Raw genomic sequence first — 24,139 nt, 5'->3', positions numbered from 1 at the left:
TCAGGAAATCGTCGACCTTCACTTCATCCAGCACTTATTTACGCTCAGATGTATTTTGTCATTCAGCCCTTTGAACCCTGTATCCCTCAGTTTTCGCTGCCTTTGTTTATCAACCGAGTACTGGATCTAAAACAGCAGCTCCGGCTCACTTTGGGGTCAGGGGTCCAAAACTGAAGAAGGCCTTGACTGAGAAGATGGCGGAGAGAGGAAGGTTCTTGCTTTTGGCTCAGAAAAAATGATGCCAGTTACAGAAACCCTTGAGACTAGAGATTTGTAGGCAGGATAAAGAACAGAAATTCTCTCCCTCCATAGCTAAACCCACAAAGTCCTGCCATAAAAGGACAGTAGTGGACACAACTGGGACTTGAAGTGGAAGTCGGAGCGCTGGTGCGGTGCTGCGGTGATGTGAGTGTCTATGGCAGATAACGAAGGCAGTACGAATAATCGGCGTTTTGCTCCATCAATTAAAATTAGCCTGAGAGGAGTTTTCAAACCCTCAGCGACCTGTACTTCACTTCACTCTTACATAACCAAACAGCCTCAGCGGGGCAATGGAGGCAGCGTGTGCGCAAGTCTCGACTGGCACAGAGCCTCCAGCAACAAAGCTGACTCGTCATCTCTGTTAACGACCGTCTCGTTCACACACAAACACTCCCACCTTCATACACCGCAAAACGAGTATTTGGTATTGCATATGCTCTGCGTACACACGACACCATCTCTGTCGCACATAAACAGCGCTGCCTAGTTGATTCAGGTCTAAATTTAACAAGGTGTCTGGGGAGCCGTGCTGCCTGGGAAGCAGAGAGCAGCTGAACATGATGGTGCATTATGAGGCTAACTAACCTGCTGTCAGACAATCCCTCTTTATGATTTCATCCCTCAAATTTGGAGGCTGATATCAATTAAATGCTCCTTGCGTTTCTTCCTTTTCATTTTTGAACAGCATATTTGCACCAAAATGAATGTGTGAGTAATTAACTGGCTGGATAACTGAGAGAGAGAAACTCAATTCAAATTTAAATTCAAAGGAAATTGCTGAACACGGGGTTTTTTTTTTCCCGCTTCCCCTCTGTTTCTGTGTCAGAAAATAGTCCAAATTGAAAGAGAACACAGCGAAGTCTGTAGACGATTGTGAAGGAAGTAGATCATTAAAACACATGTTCTAATAGAAACTTAAAACACAAGCACAAACCTGAAAATGAGCGTAATACAGGACCTTTAAGTAAGATCCAAGGTTTGAAGTGGAGCTTTGAGATGAACTTGTTTAGATTGTTAGAATTATACAAGATTTAAATACCAATAGGAACTTATTCACTAAGACAAGGGGGCACTTTAGGGTGAAGCGTAGGGTCACTGGTTCAAGTCCCTGTGTGGACCATGTATGGAGCGTGGACTGGTGGCTGGAGAGGTGCCAGTTCATCTCTTGGGCACTGCCGAGGTGCTGTTGAGCAAGGCACCGAACCCCCAACTGCTCGGGGCGCCGGTCACTGGCAGCCCCCTCACTCTCGCTCTCACATCTCTCCTTAATTGTATATATATAGGTCCTGTTTGTGCATGTGTGTATTTCAGGCCTGTGTGTGTAACATGATTAATAATAAGAGTGACAAAATTCAATTTCCCCGTTGCGGGATAAATAAAGTAATTCTTCTTCTTTATAGCAGTTACTTCTTTGTTTTCCAATACATTTAAAATGACTCACTGCCTGTTGTTTCCTTTTAACACTTTAATATACATTAAAGAAGCCTGGGGCACCAACACAGACCATATACCTGTTGGGATGACTGTACCTTACAGTCCTTCCTCTGCATTATCTTTTGAGTCAGCAGTAAACAGTGGCTGGCTTACATTTCCCTGGCCTTAGTAAAGTAAACCTGTGTTAAAGGCCTTTATGTTGTGGTTCTAGCCTGGAAAAGACTTGTATGGGTTCTTGTGTGAAGTAAAAACTGCAGCGTTGCTAGTTTTAAACCTTCACACAAAATTAATGGGTTAATTTGCAAACCCAAAGTAATATTCTCTCTCTCCATTGGTGTGCTTATCAGGCCGTAAAGATAAAAGAGTTTGCCCCCTATAACGTGCATATACCACCACCGCGTTATTTTAACAGACATGCTGGGTCTTATTTCCCTCATATCGGTACTGTAGTGGGGTTTTAGCAGGGAGCTTCGTGCGTATTATATTCTACTTGTTTGACTTGCAAATGCCTAACCTGTCCACACAATTAGAGTCTTGTAAAACAGGTTGTGTTCTTGCGCCAATCTTGTTATCGCTCGTGTTTTGTATGCAGATGACTTAGTAAGACTTCCTCCCTGCTGTGTGTAAAAGTATAATATCAGAGTTAATGTCGACAGTTTTCATTTTATTTGTATTTTGGGTTTCTTCTAGAACATGTTAACATGCTTTAATGTTCAACAACACTTTATTTCCCCTGCACAGTCTGAATTTCCCTGACTTTCACAGTATCTATAGAAGACCTCGACCTGCTTTATAATAAAAAGGGCATCACGCTTGTACGTAAATGTCACGTGTTTGATTGATGTCTGGCTCGGGTCTGCTGGGTAGAAATAAAGTAGATATTCTCTGAAACTGGGTTACATACATATGAAACAGGGAACTATTTCCTCTTGGTCACATTAGCATCTTGGACGGGAAAAGTATACCAACTGCTTATAAAGTTTCCACTCATTACAGCCTGTTGAATGCTAGAAACCATGTAATTTAACATTTGTCCCTGTGGAAGGCTTTCATTATATGTCATATGATATTTATATCTTTGTGTTTCGCCTCCCAAATCTCTCCCTCCCTGGACCTCATTTGTCAGGAGCCAAGTCCTCCCACCTGACATCTGCTCCCCACCAAGCGTGCGTTGCGGTGTGCATGGTGTCTGTTTGAACGCCAAATTAGAAGACAGTAATTGTCTAAAACCAGTGGGAGTGTGTGTAAGGGGGAGGATATATACATGGTCAGTAGAGCATTAGTAAGTCATGGGGGTAATTGTTAAATGAACCATCATAGCCAGCTAGCCCCACTCTCTCTCTCCTACACACACACACACTCTCTCTCTCTCTCTCTCTCTCACACACACACCTCTTCCATACCAGTGAGTTGGACCTCAGCCTCGTAGTTGCCGCTGATGACTGAGTCGGTGCTCGGCGTTTGACACCAGTAGAAACCGGCGTCCGTCGACTTCACCTCCGCTATCTTCAGCTCCACCTCGTTGTCCTGGAGACGCACCACCGAGATGTCGCCGGACGCCACGCGCTTGCTGAGCGACGCATGGGAGTAGGTGGCATCGAAGGTGGAGATTATCTTGATCCTGGCGCCGTTCGCCTCCCTGGACATCATCCACTCGAAATCCTGCAGGAAAAAGTGGGACGGTTACGATCGCCGTGTCAACTAACCTTTAAGGAAGAAGTGGACAGTAACCGGCCTCGTGTAAACGTAGAAAAGATATTAAAGAAAGTGGTCAGATTTCCATGACCTCCCAGTCCTTTTGATGAATGTTTAATATAACAGGTATATAGAGTATAGTATAACTATTTCACGATCCATCTGGCGCTCCCTCCATATCCTTTAAAACAGAATACCAAAACATGCCATATTCATATCCACACTCTCTAACTGCGGTGAATTCTGGGTCCTAAAAGTGTGATGACAGGTTGAGAAACCTATACTGACAATTAGACGCACGGTCAACTCCTGTTTGAGTAAAGAAACTCACCTGCTCACGAGGTCCACCATAAGCGGCGACGTCACATCTGACGGACACCGGCTGACCCTCCACCCGGATTAACGGACCAGGAGAAACCGTCACCACCCGGGCCGTGCACCCTCCTTCAGGGAAGGAGAGAATATTAGTTAAATATTGAAGAAAACAACTCACTATTAAAAGTACTTTTAAAATCAATCTCACAAGCAGAAACAAATAAACAGATGCACAGAACGCTGCGTTGAAGCAGACCCATCTGACCTTTATTCTGAAGGGCTGAGACAAATCAATGCTCAACGCGGTGATTACACCCGTATGTGGAACTGCACATCAGTCTTACAGAAATAGAATTTATAGAAAAGAGGCTGCTCTCAGATGTATCCGTCAAGGAAAACATTTTGTTTCGTATTATAAATGTCATTTTAAAGTCGAGAGTTTAAAGCACTTTATACAAGTCTTTATGCAAGCCTCCTCTAAGTTAGTTGCATTATTATTTGGTGCAACACTTTTCCTAGTTATTTTATGAAATAACGTATAGATTTTACAGTTATGGGTGCCATATCAGGGTCAAAGGTAAATGCTCCCACTGACAGGTTTTTAATGCCTGTACACTGTAAATATGCTCAACGACAGACTGTGATCTCACTCCAGTTTACTCTCCCTCTCATACATATAAGACGGGGACAAGGCGTCTTATAAAAAGGGTAAAAACTTCAATGTGCAAGCTTAAGTGTGGTCTGCAGGTCCACAGGTATGGGGCTGAGGCTGATAAACGAGAAAAATGCTGCATAATATTATTTATGCCGTTTAGTTACAATGTACCATTTGGCTGGAGCAAACCACCTGGTTTACATTCCTTCTTTGTCAAAATTGAGTGTAAAACTCTGACATGAGGCATGTAGCAACACAGCAGAGTCTGAGTGGGCTGCCTGCCTCCACACTCCGACGTCTGCACTCAGATCAGCCAAAGGTGAAGGTGAAGTGGGGATGCTACATGCTGCTGGGTTTGTTAAATACACCGGAGCCAAAAACAATCTGTTTCTAAGCAGGATGCCCAATACAACGGTCACTGCAGACTGAAACACTCAAAGTAAGGGCAGGTATGACTGACTATGTGCACCTTTTACACCTGTACATACAGAAAACTGATATACTCTGAACTGTTTAAGTTAGGCAGGTGCTTGTGTTGGGAGATATTTAACATTTGAGACATCTGTATTGTTTTGTGAAAAAAACAAAATGATGGTCTCTGGCTCTGGGTATGAGCTCTATCAGTTACAATAATGATGGCAGCACCAATCCAACAGTGTCTCTGCCGACACTGCCTCTGAACCCTTTAAGTGCCAGTTCATGTGTTCTCTGTTTCCCTACAGTACATTCTTTTAAAATCCTCACTGCAGCTGGGGTCATGCAACTAAAAAGGATGCACTGACTTTTGTAAAGACATTGACCAAGAAACTGGATCGGTCATGTCATGACCCGCCTAATAAGGTCAGTATCTGGTACCAGGGTAATTGCCGAGCACACCGGGAGCACTGCAACATCTCTAAAAATATCTAATGAGCGGTCAGACAGGTTGTAAACTAACCCCCAGGTACTTTTCCTTTAAATAACAGAAAAACTGCTGCTTAAGTTTACACTGCAAACTAGAAGGGCACTAACAATAAACGTGCAGGGTGAATTTTCTGAGTGGGGAACGCATTTTTCCAATTATCCCGACAGCATTTGAATGCAGCACAAATGCCCTATCTCACACAGTTGACGAAAGCTAATCGTGTTGAGTTATTGTGTGTATCCACCCTGTGATCCGTTCAAAAATGTAATGGGTTCGTCCTTGGATCATGCTGCACCCATCCAACAAGTGTCATGGAAATCGGGCCAGTACCTTTTCCCTAATCCTGCAGACAAACAGACAAACCGAATAACCGAATTTTTAGTACTTCTGATTGCTCTGTACCGCTGCTACGATGACCTAATTTCCCCTCGGGGATAAATAAAGTTATCTATCCATCTATCTAAAAACAAACAACCTCCTTGGTGCAGAAAAAAGGGATTTTTGTAGAAGAAAAGTCTTCTTCCTTAGTCCGTTTGACAAAAATATGTACCTGCATCAGCTTTGGTATGAGAAACAGAGCTTCATAAACAATTCCTGTGCCTGTTTGGTTCATCAATACTTGAGACTCCATCAATACTTGAGTTTTTTTGGCAGTTGGCCTGGTGTTATGTGCGTGAGCTTGCTGAGTGCGAGCTTTTTCCTGCTGCTTTTTCTGCTTTAGTAAGTAACAAGTCACAATGAAATATGTTCCACATAAAACCGTATGTTTCCCTTTCTGTTTAGCATCAGAAGGAGCAGTCTGTATGGTTTGGATAATCTTTAACTTCTTATCAGATAAACCACAGACTGATGGATTCCTCACACGTTGGTCTGGGAGGAGTCTGACAGCCATAATGTTATTATAACAGTGGCAAAATAAATCACTTGCGAGCCGCATGACCTCACACGAGTACGATTTCAAATGCTATTGTTGCGGTTTGCTATACCTCAAGATGATATGACAAAAGAAAACCCAGCATAAAGAATGTGGTGGAGCAACCCAAACACACTTCCTACATTTTGCATTAGATTCGTGCTGCGCTACCTCACAAAATGACCATAATACACATGTACAGGATGTGTGTGCGTGTGCGTGTGCGTGTGCGTGTGCGTGTGTATGAGAGAGAGGTGATGGGGCCATTTGTCACTGAAAACGAGAGACTCATTTTTCTTGGCCTGCTGCTGAGACTTATGGTTTTCAAACTCAATTTCCAGTCTCCCCGTCTCTACTGCGAGGAAAAGTGCACTGTCAGTGAAGCCTGAAGACACCCAGAAAGTTTAACAATCAAGTCAAGATTCTGGATTTTTTTTGTGTGCGTGTCCCTGTGGCATGGGCGGGCATGTGATGAGCACCAGCCGGAGGCAGAGAGGGGATGTGGTATGTTTGACTGACACATCTTGACCTATCACAGTCAGCCATGGTGGTCGCCGTGGTGGTTATTTGAAACATGACAATAGGTAAAGAGGGAGATACGAGAGGCGGACAGAAATTGGTTTCCAGACTCTGGTTCACAGGATCGGGTCAAATAGTCTGTGTCATTTAAAGATTAAGATTTATTAAACCTTCCTAGAATAAATGATCCGTATTTATTTGGACTTTACTGTGATTGATATCTTTAATTACAACTGAGGAACTTTGAACAGCACTGTGCTCTCTGGGCCTCACCCAACAGTCATTAAATATTTTCCATATAAACCGGATTTCAGATTTGTACCAGGTTGAAGCACACTGCGTAAGAAATGCCCAAAAAGATTGATTTTATTTGCGTATCTGGTCTGAACCCCCAAAACTGTACGGGGTCATTCGGGGTGTCAGCTGATGGATAGCCTCCATGTTAAGGACAGTCATTTGTACACTATGGCCACTTTCCCATCTGCGCTGCCAGAATACACACACACACCTACAGTACAGAAACACACACCACAGGAGTGCTGGCGACATTTGATCATCTTACTCTGCACTAATTTAAGCCAAGGCCCCCCCTTCTCACTCACACACACACACACACACACACACACACACACACACACACACACACACACACACACACACACACACACACACACACACACACACACACACACACACACACACACACACACACACACACACACACACACACACACACACACACACACACACACACACACACACACACACACACACACACACACACACACACACACACACACACACACACACACACACACACACACACACACACAGGGAGAGCCACTCTCTCACAAACACATGGCGACTTCAGTGTTTGTTAAGTCTTGTTTGGCTCTGTGGTGAGCCAATGAACAAGCCCTGGTTTGTCCCTGTTGTGCAAACCATTCCTAATGACGAAGCAGCAGCCGGGCCCCTTTAGTTCAAACCTGTCGGATAATAAGTGGTATGAATGCATGGCAAATAATAAAGCTAATAACCATGAGGCCTGCACAGTTTGACTTCCCTTGTCATGTTGGCCTCTTCTGGGGGTAATCAGAGGGTGAACATGGCCTGAAACTTGGACTGTTTCCTCTCCTTGTCTTATAAAATAGGGTTTACCAGTCTTTAAGTATGAATTGTGCACTTCTCTCTCCCCACTCCACTGTCTGTGTCCCATTTTAGTTAAATGTGAAAAGGATGACGTGCTGGTGTTTTAATTCACCTTAAACTGAAGTAAATGATTACTCACCCATTGGACTTCATTCATTACATTAGCTAAACACATCTGAATAGCAGTTTCAACACAGTGAGACAGTTAAAGGGGGGGACCCCGAGGGAGTCTATCTTGCCAAACCCCGCTTAACGATGCCATTTTTTTCCATTTTTGCTTGTCGTCACATGTTGGCATAACTCACAACATAGCTTAATGATTTCCCCCAACGTATTGTATTCACTCTTTAAATCGGCAGCAGCAAACACACCCAGCGACACTTATTATTCACTTAATTTTTTAACTTTTTGAGCGTGCACCCTTGTTGCACCCCTGGGCTGCTTCCATTAAAACACAGTGTAAGGCAGCGGCTAGCAGTTGAAAATGGTTAAAATTCATTTATATAAAGTGCTAATTTGTGGTTAGGATATAAGCCGAAGTGGCCAGTACATGCCAAAGATACATGACAGGCTTTTATTTATCTTTTAAAAGGCACGTACGCTTCACAACAAAGGGGTATACGTTAAATTAGTAGTTTTCTAAACGGGGTTCAACGTGCTCCTGTTGAGAACGCCGACACGTATCTGAGTTAATTAGCTATCAACAGTGAAGCAAAGAAGCGTTTCTTACCGAGCATTAAAGCCCCAAAGACCAGTGTGAGGAGGCAGTTATCCATTTTGAGTCCTCTCTTCTTCCACTCGTGTCCCTTTTTTCCTTAATTTCCCCCCTTTTCTTTGTCCTGTGTGGGGGGTAACACCAGTCCTCTCCCGCCGCTGTCGGTCAATCCAATAAAACTCCTGGAGATGTGAGCGGTGAGTCCGGGCGGAGCCGCGGAGCCACACGGACGCGCACGCGTTGGTTCCTAATCCGGTAACACGGAGTCCAAAGGGAGCGTTTACATGACTCACACACGCACACCGAACCGGTTTAACGTGTGCATGGGAATTAGGGCGAGATTGATAAGAGAGGGAGAGAGAGAGAGGGAGAGCGAGGGAGGCTGAGGGGGAGAGAGAGAGTAGCCGGAAGTTAGGTGACGGGCTGGAGGAGGAGTGGATGGAGGGAGGTCCCAGACAGCCAGGTAGAGAGAGAGAGAGAGAGAGAGGGAGGGAGAGAGAGAGAGGGAGGGAGAGAGATCCTCAGAGTTACTGCAGATAACCTACAAAAGCATCTCTGAACACATGCATTAACATTTATTAGCAAAGAGAAATGTGTAAAAAACAATATGAATACATTTATTGATGATAGGATTACTGATCTATAGGCAAGGGAGCCATGCAGATACAACTGAGCCTTTCAAATGTATGTTTAACATTAACATATGATGTATAAATATATGTGTATTTGTTAATAATGATCACATGTTGGCTCCAAAAGGGCACTTTAGCACACTTTTTGGCTCCAAGAGGACACTTTAGCACACTTTCTGGCTCCTAGATGGCACTTTAGCACACTTTCTGGCTCCTAGATGGCACTTTAGCACACGTTTTGGCTCCCAAGAGGGCACTATAGCATTTTTTGGCTCCTAGAGGGCACTTTAGCACACGTGGCTCCCAAGAGGGCACTTTAGCACATGTTTTGGCTCCAAGAGGGCACTTTAGCACGCATTTTGGCTCCTAGATGGCACTGTAGCACATGTTTTGGCTCCCAAGAGGACACTTTAGCACTTGTTGGTTCCAAGAGGGCACTTTAGCACACCTTTTGGCTCCCAAGAGGACACTTTAGCGCGAGCATTGGCTCCTAGAGAGCTTTTCAGGTTTTTTTTTCCTAGAGACCCTCTGGGAACGCCAGTGATCTTAGTATTGTATGCACCATAAAAGGCTGCGTGTAGGTTTTATGCCACCCTGTAAAGTCCAGTATCATTTGCTACTCAATTTTAAAACAAAATTTAGGGGTCCTCGGCCTTAAATGTTGAAGACCCCTGGTGCAGTCATTAGTGTTAATACATGTCAGGTATTGTCCAGTAAAACTAAGCCGTTTAACTGCTGAGAAACTATATTTAACGTCCCAAATTTGAATTTTTCTTGCAGGCTGCCCTTCCTAACTGAACATAAACATGCCTGTAGTGTATTTACCGTAGGTATTTACACACACCCACCGGGCAGGGCAGAGTTCACCGCTCAGCCAGAGGACCTGAGGAGTTTGGGTGTGCAGCCTCGGGGTCAAAGGTTAAAACTTCCTGGGTCATCTGCTGTGATACATTTGAGTGTCCTATTTTTAACGCGTGTCTGTGTGTGGCAGAGAGTAAATCAAGTGTGTAGCCCACGACTGTATGGGGTCTCCACGCGGTAGCATCTGTTGCTCCCAACATCTGTTTAAAGTAACGGACTGAAACACGCACTCTTATCTCCCCACCTCACTCCCCTGTCAGTCATTAACCAGGTCATGGATTCTTGGCGCTGGATCTGGTTTTAATGGACAAACAGACTTATTTCAAATCCGTCACTGCCAGCCACCTCAGATTTGTTGCATTTTAGATTATAAACCTGAAATCTTTTCCACTTCGGACCTGTTCACTATTAAGAAAAGACAAAAGCTGCAGAGCAAACCATAATGTGAGAATGTACAGTCAGAAAGCAACATCAAAACCTTTTCACCAGCAAAAGTAGAGATAGTACTGTAACGATTGCAGATGTAAAAGTAGGAATTGCTTTAATCACAAGTGTGTGAAGTGATTTAAGAGTTAAATCTGGCTCATTTATCACAAAACCAAGACTGAAGAAGAACCAGTTCTGTTATAAAGTAAAGTGAAAGCCACAGAAAAGCCTTGAAAACTTTCATTCAAACTGAATTATACATTAATTAGATATTTTCCCTCGTTTTTTGCTCACTGGGAGGTCAATTTTGTGATAAAGTACGTGTCAAGAATGTGTGAACTATGAGACTTCCATATGTGCTTTCACCTTAAATGACAACATATGACCTGTTGTGGAAAACACGGACTGAAAGCGCCATCTCCTGGCCTCAGAGGAACAACTTTGGAAACACAGATTTAGGAAGAAATACTGTATATTTTAAAGTATAAATCTGGGTGAAATCTTAAAAGGGTTAAGGATGACCTCCTTAGATTTCTTTTTTAACTGTAAGATGTGCGACATCGCTATCATAAGACATATTTTCAGATAATTAAAGTGTGTTTGGGATGTTGCAGATTGTCTTAGTATGTAATACAAACATGGGTTTACATACAATACGCAGAAACTACATGAAAACTGATGCTGAATGAAAACCTGACAAAGTTGGAGAACAGATTTCATGCGACCGACCCTGCGTACATGAAGCTGCAGCACCATCTAGTGGACAAAGTGAGTCAATATGTGTGTAAAACAAATGCAAAAATGTGACTTTTTCTTTCCCCAACATGTAAAGAATACACACTGCTCTATGAAAGTGCCCAGTAATATAATACACATTAGTATTACAAGCCAAGGGGATGATACCACGCATGGAAAGGTGCTACATCGTGCTTTGAATATATTAACACAGAATACATTTTAAGCTGTTTTGTTCTGACGTGTCGGGTCGAGATGAATAATTCTTTAACACATTTTTCTGCTGCGGGGTTAAAAAAAACTGGATTGTTGTAGCTTTTCATGCCTCAGAAGTTTCAACAGTGTACACTCAAAACAAACAATTGTTCATGCATTAGTTTTGAGATTATGACAAGAGCACAATATATAATAAAGATATACACATATATATATATATATGTATATATATAAAGAGAGGTCAAAAGGTGTGGAGATAAGTTAGCAGCAGCACAGTGTGGGTGTAAAGAGCAGCATGCCTTTGATGTCAAATTTGATCATTTTCTGTTAGCATGAAGAACACACACACACACACACACACACACACACACACACACACACACACACACACACACACACACACACACACACACTCACACACACACACACGTGCGCACACACACACACACAAACAGACACAGACACACACACACACACACACACACTTGCACACACACATGCACATGCACACACACAGACACACGATATTAATCTTGCACTCCCACGTTCAGAGTGCACAGCTTACACACTCAAAACCACAAACACATTTTCAGCAAAAAGACACAGGATATGTGAGTGACACACACACACACACACATACACACACACACACGCTGCCTGCATTGTTCTGTGCACTCAGCAGGCTGACAAACAGCGAGGTGAGAATAACACACACACATTCTTGTCCTCCGCTTATATGTTACTGGAAAAGACGCATCAGAATTTACACCGTTAATTTAAAAACCTCACTGCAAACAGTTTAAATTGGCATTGTCACGTTAGAAAACGCAGTCACTTTGATGGGTACGATGTAAATGCTTTGGTGTGGTGGTTTTAGAGTGTTGTGGGAATTTTGGATATTTGTAATTCATAATCATAGTTTTGTGAGGTCAGACACAGTTCAGTGTCTCCTCTGTCTCACCCTCTTAATGGATAACGCAAATAACAAACTCATGATGGTATAATGGCATATGTGTGCATCTGCAGTCTTAGTACATGAGGCCCCTGGTGATGAGAGAGGTTCAGCATGTTCAGAATCGTAATGTCTGAGGCATGTTTTTGTTTGGTTTAAAGACGTCACCCAACCGAGGCTTAGCTCATGCTATCTATTCATTTCAAAGACGGAGCACGATTTGGCTCGTGGTCATTCCTGCTAGACTCTAGACTTTGTGAGGATGCAGGGGTGAACGTATTTTTGTCTGCAGAGAAAAAATGCTTTGGCAAAATAAACCACGGAGAAAAAGCTGATCCTGTTTGTTGATCTTTATTGAAGAAATCCATTTCCACAACAAGAGATAAATAAAAAGTATGATAGGGGTCATGAGCTCCAGTGACACACAACTCACCAGGTAAAGAAAATGGGACTTGTCTCTGTGTGATTGTTCCAGTGGTCATTTAACATTTCTTTTATTCATCAATTCACACACACACACACACACACACACACACACACACACACACACACACACACACACACACACACACACACACACACACACACACACACACACACACACACACACACACACACACACACACACACACACACACACACACACACACACACACACACACACACATAGATTAGAAAGAACTGCATGCAAAATGTACATAAAATAGGCTTCAGTGAATGTTTGTGGCTCTTCCAAAGAAAATACATTTCAAATGCGTTTTTACAGTAAACACTTGACAGTAGTACATGTGGAAAGAGATATTGAATAAATAATTCTCTTCAAGGAACAGTGTGAGATTCATGAACATTTATAGTTTGACTTTAGCTTGCTTTAGTGATTATAAAGCACCTAATACATTTCCCCCCATCCTGAGGAAATCCTGATGTTTGACGGCGAGGTATGGAGCAGTGTCTTTGCATTTCCTCGCTGAGTTTGAAGGAAAACATCCATAGAAGAGTGGGGAGGAAGAGGAGTAAATCTGTCAAATGAAGACTAAGTAAGGAGAGCAGGTGGACGAACGCGCCGACGCTCACGCGGTGTCACACTCTTTGTGTTCTGGGAGCTTTCTTCCTGGGCTGAGGAAGAGGAGGAGGCTGCTCGTCATCGATTTTAGCAACAGGTCTGGGGGCCTGAAGAGGAGGGAAAGATGTGGGTGAGATCAGACACCACGCTGACGTTTACACACTCTGTGAGGTCTCAGATCCACCAGAACCTCCTACCTGTGCAGGTCTTCTGGAGCTGGGCTGAGGGTGACCGCCGGGGAGGTCGGGGGCTCTGGGACGCTGCTGGTCGCGGTGCTGTTTGGAGCGCTGTTGGCGAGGACCGGTGTGGCCGGCCGGCTGCTGCTGGTGATGGTGATGGTGAGGGTGAGGATGAGGATGAGGATGAGGATGATGAGGAGGGTGATTATGCTGATGTTGCTGCTCATTTGTCCACGCCAAACGAAGCTCCCCCTCTTCTTTGGAGTCAGAAAATAAGCACAGGTGACGGTCAGACCAGATTTACAATAAAGAATAAATAATAAGACAGTTATGTTAAGCTCACTTTATGGATGAAGCCATTTTTAATCATGAATTATGACAGCCAGGTGAGAAACAAAGAAACAAAGAAACAAAGTAAAAGGTCACCCTTCAGCTGCATGCGTTTTCTCCGCCTGGTGCGGATGCAGCAAACAATAACGACCACAATCAGCACCAGAACGATGCCTGAAGAGGATGGAGAATAATCATTTGGAAGACATGCAAAAGGGTTTGAGGAGAGACGTACAAAGTTAAAAAGATGCACCAATTTATACAATCTGATAAAAGATGCTGTCATAAAACTACCTCCTCCAACGCCCACGAAAATCCAGGTATTTATTCCTAATAGCTTTTCAGGGAAAACAGGACCTTAAGAAACAAAGAGGAGAAGAAACACGTTGATTTAAGTCATTACTAGACTTTTTTCAGCAGCTAGTTTTATTAAAAATGGTAATTTTAGTGCTGAGAACTATTACTGTGGGTTGATGGACGATTGGGCTGAAAGCAAAACACAACCTGAGTTCATTTTCCAGTTGTTTCACTTCTCTACAAGCAAAATATTTATTGATAAATACAATTATCCCACTAAAATATCGTGCTTTCACAGAAATGTATTGGTTTTATTTTCACGGGGGATGGGGATGAAATCAAAATGTCACCCCAGAGGTGAGATGAAGTGGTTGTGATACTGTTCTGTATGCCACATTTAATCAAACTGTGTGATGTCCATCCTACGTGACGTAAATGTAACCACAGGATAATACTCACTGGGCGTATAGCAGGTCTGTGTAACAGGTGCACTGGTCATAGAGCTGACACGGTTGGACACTTTGCAACTGAAGGAGTCGGCTGCCACCTCTCTGGCTTTTCGCGTCAGACTCTTCATTTTCTCCTTTTCCAACACCTTCTTGTTCTGAAGCCATTCAAAGTTGAGATTCGCGGCCTGCTGGGTTCAAATGTAATTGATGGATGAAAGAGCGAGAGTGAGCACCACGCTGCTTCGTAAAATATAACATATCGTTCTTTAGTTCTCACCTTAGCTGGGACTTCGCAGGTAAATCTGACAGATGTTGGAAGACATTCAATTTTGACTTTAGGCTCCGGGGCATGGTCTGAGTAGATCAAACAGGATTTTAAGTCCATTGTGCATTGTAAAAATCACTAATGACAGCTTCTGATGGACTATAACACACTTAAAACTGTTTATGCGGCTGCAGACATTTGTTTCAGGGATGCACAGTAACATTTTTCAAGATTTACTATCATAAATTTACTATTAACTACCAACAATTTGTTGTTACCTACCTAATATACATAAATGTATGCTTTTCTGTTGGACTTTTTCCACCCCGTCGCTGCCAAAAACTTCGGGGGTGTATTTCCCTGCGTCACTTTTCTTCAGATTTGTCAGGATCAGGGAGCCGTTTGCGTAAACATCCTCCTTCTTCCCGACGACGAAGATGTTGTCTCGTATATATAAGATGGCTTTATTGTCGTGCATCCATTTCAGTTTGTCTGACTTGTCCAGTTTGTAGCCCAGCGGCACGGTGAAGTTCTCGCCTGTCGCCTTAGAGTAGTCACACCCGCCCTGTGCAGCTTTGAGCAGAAGGAAAGGGCAATGAATACAGAGAATCAGACATGGATGAATACCTCAAACAATCATTACAACTTGCATGCCAACTTCAGTTTTAGGTTTTCAAAAGTCTTGTTAATGACCTCCCCGGAGTTGTTTGTGCTTTGTCGTCTCGCAGGTCTCTGCTGATGGTGGTGGTGCCTGCTGCCGTGGTCCTGCATGACGCTTCCTGCTGCTATTATAATCTATCACCTCAGCTGTGCTTGTTTCTACTGTTCTGCTGTATTAACTGCAATAACATATGAGCCATATTCACATTACTATAGATATTATTATAGTTACTGGAAGTGTGTGTCTCTCTGTCTTTTGTCTGTCTTTGTCTCTCTGTCCATCTGTCCGTCTTCTCTCTTTCTCTCTCCTTCTCTTCCTCTCTCCGGTGCAGACAGATGTGCGTCCTCCACAGAGCTGGGTCTGTCTGACGTTCCTGTCTGTAATAGGGAAGGTTTTCGTTGCCACCGTACTCTACGGGGGAATTGTTGGGTCTATGTAAATCATAAATAAGTCACAGAGTGTGGTCTTTACCTACTCTGTAAAGTGTCCTGAGATAACTTTTGTTATGATTTGGCACTGTAAATAAAATTGAATTAAATTGAATTGAATTGCAGTGTTTGTTACGCCCAGTGAAATGGTGAAATGTGGTAAAAATAGGATTTTGATGATCAGGATTCATCCTCTGCAGACTATAAATGTCCTGTTCCAAATTTCATAGCATCATTTCATTCATAGTATTTGTCAAGATGTCAAGACACTGGTGGTGAATGATTAATATCTACTGTGGAAGTTCTGCCCCATTTAAATCAACGCTTCTTCTTTTGAGATCGTGCCACATTAGCTGGGCATGAAGCAGAGTCGGTCAGACAACAGGGAACCAACAGATCGAGAAAAGCCAATGAGTGTGCGGGGCCACTGCCAACCAACACCATCCCACCACCTCCTGCCTGCAGATCTTCCGTGTAGTGAGAAAGTGTATGAATATAATAGAATATATGCACAGGATTTCCAGTTTTGCCGGTCCATCTATTTCCCCCACCCACTGGAGGGAAACGTTTACTCTCAAACTCTAACAAACTTTAGGGATAAAGTAGAAAAACAAGCTGAATGCTTCAATATGCTGGTGTGGATTAACCTCAACTGATATTTATGACCTTCATATATAGTAATGTAACGTCTACACTATACAGCTGATGCACTTAAATAGTTGTCTGAGCAATAATGATGCTACATTTATATGAAACTCGCATAGAAACGATGTACAAATCTGACAAATCATTGGCAACCAGCTGATATATTCATTTAATTAGAGTGACGTTTAATTTAAGTTATTTGTGTATATTAGACGCCTATTATGCTTCTATGTATTAAGAACTACTCATTAAAAATATATAATTTGGCCCTGTGTGTGTGTGTGTGTGTGTGTGTGTGTGTGTGTGTGTGTGTGTGTGTGTGTGTGTGTGAGAAAGCCTTTCACACGTAACATCTGAAACTGAAAAAAGTACGGGAAATGAAACTCTGCAGGTCCTGCAAAGATCATTTCACGTTGTCACAAAGCCTGAGTGCACTGAAGATTGGGTGATATGTGTAATATATCCTGTTTAGTCTCTGTTCACACCACAGTCTGCTCAAAAAAAAAAAAAAAAAAGACCACACGCAGCAAATCACACTCCTTTGTGCGTCTGTTTCAATGTCCAAACTTCATTTCCACATACTGAAGGTGAGAGCAGACTAAGGTTTGGTGCCAATTCTGAAGAAAAACTTATTTTTTTGTAAATATACACAAAATATGTACCAGATATTCATGTTTTGATATATACCAAATATATACCAGATATTAATGGTTTGATATATACCAAATATTAATGGTTTGATATGTACCAGATATTAATGGTTTGATATATACCAGATATTAATGGTTTGATATATATCAGATATTAATGGTTTGATATGTACCAAATATTAATGGTTTGATACATACCAGATATGAATGGTTTGATATGTACCAGATATTAATGGTTTGATATATACCAGATATTAATGGTTTGATATGTATCAGATATTAATGGTTTGATATGTACCAGATATTAATGGTTTGATATGTACCAGATATTAATGGTTTGATATGTACCAGATATTAATGGTTTGATATGTACCAGATATGAATGGTTTGATATGTACCAGATATGAATGGTTTGATATATACCAGATATTACTGGTTTGATACATACCAGATATTAATGGTTTGATATGTACCAAATATTAATGTTTTGATATATACCAGATATTAATGGTTTGATATGTACCAAATATTAATGTTTTGATATATACCAGATATTAATGGTTTGATATATACCAGATATTAATGGTTTGATATATACCAGATATTAATGGTTTGATATGTACCAGATATTAATGGTTTGATATATACCAGATATGAATGGTTTGATATATACCAGATATGAATGGTTTGATATATACCAAATATTAATGGTTTGATATATACCAGATATTAATGGTTTGATATATACCAGATATTAATGGTTTGATATATACCAGATATTAATGGTTTGATATATACCAGATATTAATGGTTTGATACATACCAGATATTAATGGTTTGATATATACTAGTTATTAATGGTTTGATATGTACCAGATATTAATGGTTTGATATATACCAGATATTAAAGGTTTGATATGTACCAGATATTAATGGTTTGATATGTACCAGATATTAATGGTTTGATATGTACCAGATATTAATGGTTTGATATATACCAGATATTAAAGGTTTGATATGTACCAGATATGAATGGTTTGATATATACCAGATATTAATGGTTTGATATGTACCAGATATTAATGGTTTGATATGTACCAGATATTAATGGTTTGATATGTACCAGATATTAATGGTTTGATACATACTAGTTATTAATGGTTTGATATGTACCAGATATTAATGGTTTGATATGTACCAGATATTAATGGTTTGATATAAACCAGATATTAATGGTTTGATACATACCAGATATTAATGGTTTGATATGTACCAGATATTAATGGTTGATATTTACCAGATATTAATAGTTTGATATATACCAGATATTAATGGTTTGATATATACCAGATATTAATGGTTTGATATGTATCAGATATTAATAGTTTGATATATACCAGATATTAATGGTTTGATATGTACCAGATATAAATGGTTTGATATGTACCAGATATTAATGGTTTGATATATACCAGATATTAATGGTTTGATACATACCAGATATAAATGGTTTGATATATACCAGATATTAATGGTTTGATATTTACCAGATATTAATGGTTGATATTTACCAGATATTAATAGTTTGATATATACCAGATATTAATGGTTTGATATATACCAGATATTAATGGTTTGATATATACCAGATATTAATGGTTTGATATATACCAGATATTAATGGTTTGATATATACCAGATATTAATGGTTTGATATATACCAGATATTAATGGTTTGATATATACCAGATATTAATGGTTTGATATGTACCAGATATTAATGGTTTGATATATACCAGATATAAATGGTTTGATATGTACCAGATATTAATGGTTTGATATATACCAGATATTAATGGTTTGATATATACCAGATATAAATGGTTTGATATGTACCAGATATTAATGGTTTGATATATACCAGATATTAATGGTTTGATATATACCAGATATTAATGGTTTGATATATACCAGATATGAATGATTGATTTATTAGTAAAGTGAAAACTGAGCACTCTTTTGTATTAAAGTGGTGAAGGAAAGAGCTTGAAATCAATGCAGTTTCATTTTCTGTGAAGACAACCCACAAGAATATTAATGGTTACATGAGTCAGTCATCGTATGCCGCGGTAGAACGTTCATATTTGGATTTATAGGATAATAAAAACACGTTTTTTCCGTTTTGGGCTTTCTTCGGAGCTCACATTTGAGTCACCACCGCTCCTGTCGGCGTTTGAGTGGCACTTACAAAAATGTCGGGGTCAGCAGGAAGGATGCACGATGTGTTGTTTTAAAAAGAATAATAATAATAAATAATAATAACTTGCTTCTCATGGTGGAAGCCCATAAAATGGCTGATGATCTGTAGTTTAGGCACACCTGAGTAAGAGAGGATGATGTAATAATGCACAGCCCTGATTCAAAAACAAACAGGTCGGACCTTTTTCTAGCACTTGTGGAAAAAAACATGATTGAGAAGGTGAATAACAGGCCGAGGTCACTGTGTGCTGGGGACATGATGGGCCTGAAAAGCTCATTCTGTTTAGAGAACAATAGAACTGTATTTGGGCGTGAGGACGTCTGGACACAAAGTAGACCCTACGGATTGTAAATGTATGAGTGTGTGTGTAAACGTTGTCAGTACGCGGACCTTGGTATAAGACCGGAAGTTCTGTCAAGAGACACTTTGGGAATGTGTGATGAGTATGTTAAAACTTGATTCAATAAATGCCCCTCGATGGCTGTGCGACCTCTCTTCTGACTCCTTCTTGTAGACCTTTCTATTTTTATGATCCATTGTTCTACCGCAAATACAGGTCATCAAAAACATGTGGTTATAGAGCTTTTTGCTTCATTATGTGTCCTACTTTAAAGGTGTGCTTGCTACAGTAAGTCAGTGAAGGCATTATAAATGTCCCATAGGTATCAGTACCCGTTTTTATCGTTCATTACTGCCACAGTACTTTGAATTTAGAGGGAAAGGGCCTTTAGTTCAAGATTCTCATGGAGGAACGTGCTTCTTTTGCTATAACTATCAGTATGATGATGATAATAATGGCCGTCCTACAGTTATTGTGTTTATTTATTTATTTTATTACCCTTTATTTAACCAGGAATATTCCCGTTGAGATTAAAAAACTCTTTTCCAAAGGGTGTCCTGGCCAAGACAGCAGCACAAACGCACAAGATTCCCATCTAAAACCAGAAACAACGCACAACTAAAACATGACGCACAACTAAACATGATAAATCAACAAAATAAAACAGCATTAAAGATAAAACAGCAGATCAGTGCTCAGAGACAGTACATGTGCAAATTGTATTCAAAAAGTGCTTAATCCTGCTTTAGAGATGCTCCGTGCTGATGAGGGACAGAATAACAGCAGAAACAGGTCTTATTGGTAGTGATGTTACTTGCCGTTGTAAAGTCCTCCCTTGATTTAAATGTAACGCTCTATTGTTGTTGTTTTTTTCATGTTGTTTCCTGGTTTATTCTATTTCCTGGTCAAAACCGCCGCAGATTGGGGAGCATGTGCAGATGAGAAACCCGATAATAATCGAAGAACAAAGTTTACATGCGAGAATAATCGTGAAACTGAAGGAGTTCTCTAGGTCTGTCAAATGATCCTGGAGTTTATTCCAAGATAAAGGAGCTAAACATTTAAAAGCACTTCCCCCAAACACAGCCTTGGTTCCAGAAACATTGAACATAATCAGGCGGCTGGAGCGGGTGCTGCAGGTTCTGGTGTTTCTACAGGAGCCAGTAGAGAGCACAGATAGGATGGAAGTGGATGTAAAAGAGCCTCATAAAGAAACACACACCAATGCTCCGTTATAGTTTCCCCAGAAGCGCCACACACACACCTATCTGCCCCCTCGACTGAGTCGCTCAAACACACCTTTATACGACAAGCCTGGCCTTTCATAATTTTACATCATCGGTCTTATCTCACCCTCTTGGGATACGTTTGATTTTGTTGTCTGCTGTTCACTTGTTTTTCACTTGACTCTATAGAAACAGGCCATTTGTGTGTTCATTCATTCATTCATCTTCAATCGCTTGTCCCTGTCGGGGTCGCAGGGGGCTGGACCCCCCACCCTGGACAGGACGCCAGTCTATCACAGGGCACATAGAGACGAACAGAGACAGACAACCATTCACACCTACGGGCTACACTGGTTAGCTGGTAGAGCCTCTCCTCAACTTTAAATCAGCAAAACAGAAAAGTTAGATCCCGGAAATTGTTGCCTATTTCCATCAATCTGACAGTAGTTTCAGTATTATCTTGTTATTATCTTTCTATCTCGAGTAAAATAATAAGATTACAGCATTATCTCAGGAAATGGATCCTAAAAACAGCCAAAAACATTTGTTATCCAAGCTACAAACACAAGAAAAAAATGTATTTTTAAGGTTTTCGCCTCTCAAATCTCGTTATATAGATAAATAAAGACGGTTTGTCCTGTTATAACCGCAGAACGCACTTTAATTCCAGGAAGCAACGGAAGAATGTGTGCAGGCTTTGTTTGTTACAGGCCGCAGCCCTGAAACAGGCCAAACATCCACTTTGACATTTAAAAGACAAGAGACTGTTCGATTTCAACACCCAACACTGCTTTTTATATGATATTTGAGATTTTGTTTAGTTGAGCATCTATCAAATGCATATTTATTAATACGCAATGATAAAAAGTAATGTTTTTACATCTTTTAAGTTAAATAATTACCCACCCCTTAGTACCTGACAGTCTCAACCGTGCTGCATTTATGCCATGCTACTTCTCCTCTGTAAAGTGCTGCTATAGGTCACCTGTGCTGAAGCGCTTCTGCTTTGCTTCCTGTGCTTTGTAACCTCATTTCAGGCCGGCTTTACCACATCAGCAGCGTTTTTCCTGCTGCTGGTGACGCTGCTGCTGCTGCTGCTCGATTGTTTCTGCTGTCGAGCTGATGTAGAGGTTTTAACTCCCGTTCACCCGCAATCACAATCTTTTCTACTCAGTAACGGCTCTTAGGAGGAGTAGAAAACACATATAGAAGAGAAATCTATGCAAGTACAGACACTACACACACACACACACGTATGTAATCATTTCATATTATACAGTAGATGTCAGGGATCTCTAAGCTCGTAGCTGCATGAACTTTTTATCGGTTCCCTTTTGTGCCGCAGCCACAAATTCAATTTCACGTTTGATAATTTTCGATCTAGTCTATTTGCTTTTTAGGAGTTTTTGTTTTTTAAAAAGTCAAATTCAAAACATCTGTCCAGTGTTTGTTGCGAAAATTAAATCAAATCTACTGACTTCATTTTTATAAAACTTGGTGGAACAAGGAAGAAGCCTTTATCTTTTGGAGCAGATCAGAGTCACAGGGGGGACACATTCATCATCATTCATCTTCGACCGCTTGTCCCTGTCGGGGTCGTGGGGGCTGGAGCCGATCCCAGCTGACACCGGGCGTGAGGTGGAGTCCACCCTGGACAGAACGCCAGTCTATCGCATTCATTTAATTTTTCACTTCACTTTTCGTTAACTTTGAAATGTGGCATTTTTTTTGGATGCATTCATAAGGTGTCGGAATAATTGGCAAAGAAAAATCACGTTACATTAACATTGTGAAACAGGTCACGACACGGCCGTCGTCTGCGTCCTCGAGTGCTCTTCTACTTATTAATATGCAATATAAACGTTAATAATGGTTTGTGAACTGTGGTTTCATCGTTTTTGTTATTTTTTCGTTAAAACAGAACGGCAGAAGAAATATCCAGGGCTGAAATATGTTAAAGACGCTCATTGGACTCCTGTTACAGCAGAGGTAAGAAGTAAAACGGCTGAGAAGCACTTAAGGACTCAGACGGCGACAGAGTTCAAACATGACTTTTTCTCTTTGAAACGAGTTTCTGCTTTAAAAGAAATGTTCTGAAAATAAACGTTAAGATCCACAACTGTCACAGGAAGTAGGAGATGATTTCATGTCAAAGTGAAATCCTTAAAATCAAACTCAAATGATATTATGTGCTACCTCATGTGATTGTTTAATGGTGGCGTACCTGTAAAGGAGATGGAGAAGCAGTAGAGCAGCAGCAGAGAGAGGGTGGAGACGGCAGCCATCTTCATCACCATCCTCATCATATGAAAAAGAAAGAAGAACAGCCGCTTTCCATTATCAGGGTTATTTCCTGTCAGAGCACTTAGATCACATCCTCACATGTGTGTTTATGGTTTCTAAAGGAAGTGATCCAAGGTGGGCCCCGCTTCTCTCACTGTCAATATAACGTCCTATTTAGAGAAAACAGAAAAATGTGCTTCTTATTCCACTTTTACTGCATCAGTGACTCAAAATATAACTGTGTCCTTAGTTTAAAATCGTTAAAACACAAACTAATCCCATCACAAACATGCAGCACACACATTTTTAGGTTCGGGTTTTAATGGTGAAAGAGTAAATCCACATCAGTTGGAAACCACTTCCTCTTGTATCATGTACGTTTTGGTTCAGCCAAAAAAAACAACTGACGTGATCTCTGTTCTCATTGGATCTTCATGCTTTTCATCCAAATCCTATATCTTATATAGTGTCAAAACATGCTCTTTACACCTGCACTGCCTCGTCAAAACCTCATTCATACACAAGGAACTTGATCCTTAAATAATATTTCTATTGATTTCATACGATAATAACAGGAGCATCTAAAGCAGGGGTGTCAAACTCAAATTCACAGTGGGACAAATTTAAAAACTGAGACAAAGTTTCGGGCCAAACTCAATATTTACTAAAAAAATCTCCAGA

At 41.0% G+C, this 24,139-nt stretch overlaps 2 protein-coding genes across 4 annotated transcripts in view; both read right to left on the bottom strand.

The window, feature by feature from the left end:
- Window positions 1-8,803, bottom strand: part of ptgfrnb (prostaglandin F2 receptor inhibitor b) — a 52,793-nt gene extending 43,990 nt beyond the window's left edge. Inside the window, exons 1-3 of the mRNA XM_083938096.1 lie at window positions 8,576-8,803; window positions 3,722-3,834; window positions 3,099-3,357 (exon numbers count right to left, since the gene is read on the bottom strand). Coding sequence (XP_083794222.1) covers window positions 3,099-3,357; window positions 3,722-3,834; window positions 8,576-8,621 — 418 coding nt within the window. The 5' untranslated portion in view covers window positions 8,622-8,803. The remainder of the gene's footprint in view (window positions 1-3,098; window positions 3,358-3,721; window positions 3,835-8,575) is intronic.
- Window positions 8,804-12,935: 4,132 nt separating this feature from the next.
- Window positions 12,936-23,481, bottom strand: LOC310964512 (uncharacterized protein; the record flags this gene model as incomplete). 3 transcript variants are annotated; one of them, XM_083937662.1, is made up of 8 exons in its annotated part: window positions 12,936-13,552; window positions 13,643-13,881; window positions 14,051-14,128; window positions 14,249-14,311; window positions 14,711-14,888; window positions 14,978-15,054; window positions 15,248-15,538; window positions 23,400-23,481. In XM_083937662.1, the coding sequence occupies 8 exons, from the start codon at window positions 23,479-23,481 to the stop codon at window positions 13,463-13,465; spliced, it is 1,098 nt and encodes a 365-aa protein (XP_083793788.1). In that variant the 3' UTR covers window positions 12,936-13,462. The 3 variants fall into 3 exon arrangements, with proteins under 3 accessions (XP_083793788.1, XP_083793786.1, XP_083793787.1); XM_083937660.1 differs by having other exon boundaries at window positions 14,051-14,311; XM_083937661.1 differs by having other exon boundaries at window positions 14,051-14,311; window positions 14,711-14,885.
- Between the last annotated feature and the right edge of the window lie 658 nt (window positions 23,482-24,139).

Source organism: Echiichthys vipera, assembly GCF_963691815.1.
Source record: "Echiichthys vipera genome assembly, chromosome: 23".
Lineage (NCBI taxonomy): Eukaryota > Metazoa > Chordata > Actinopteri > Perciformes > Trachinidae > Echiichthys > Echiichthys vipera.
The sequence above is the reverse complement of the archived record's forward strand: the minus strand, read 5'-3'. Positions and strand labels throughout refer to the sequence as shown.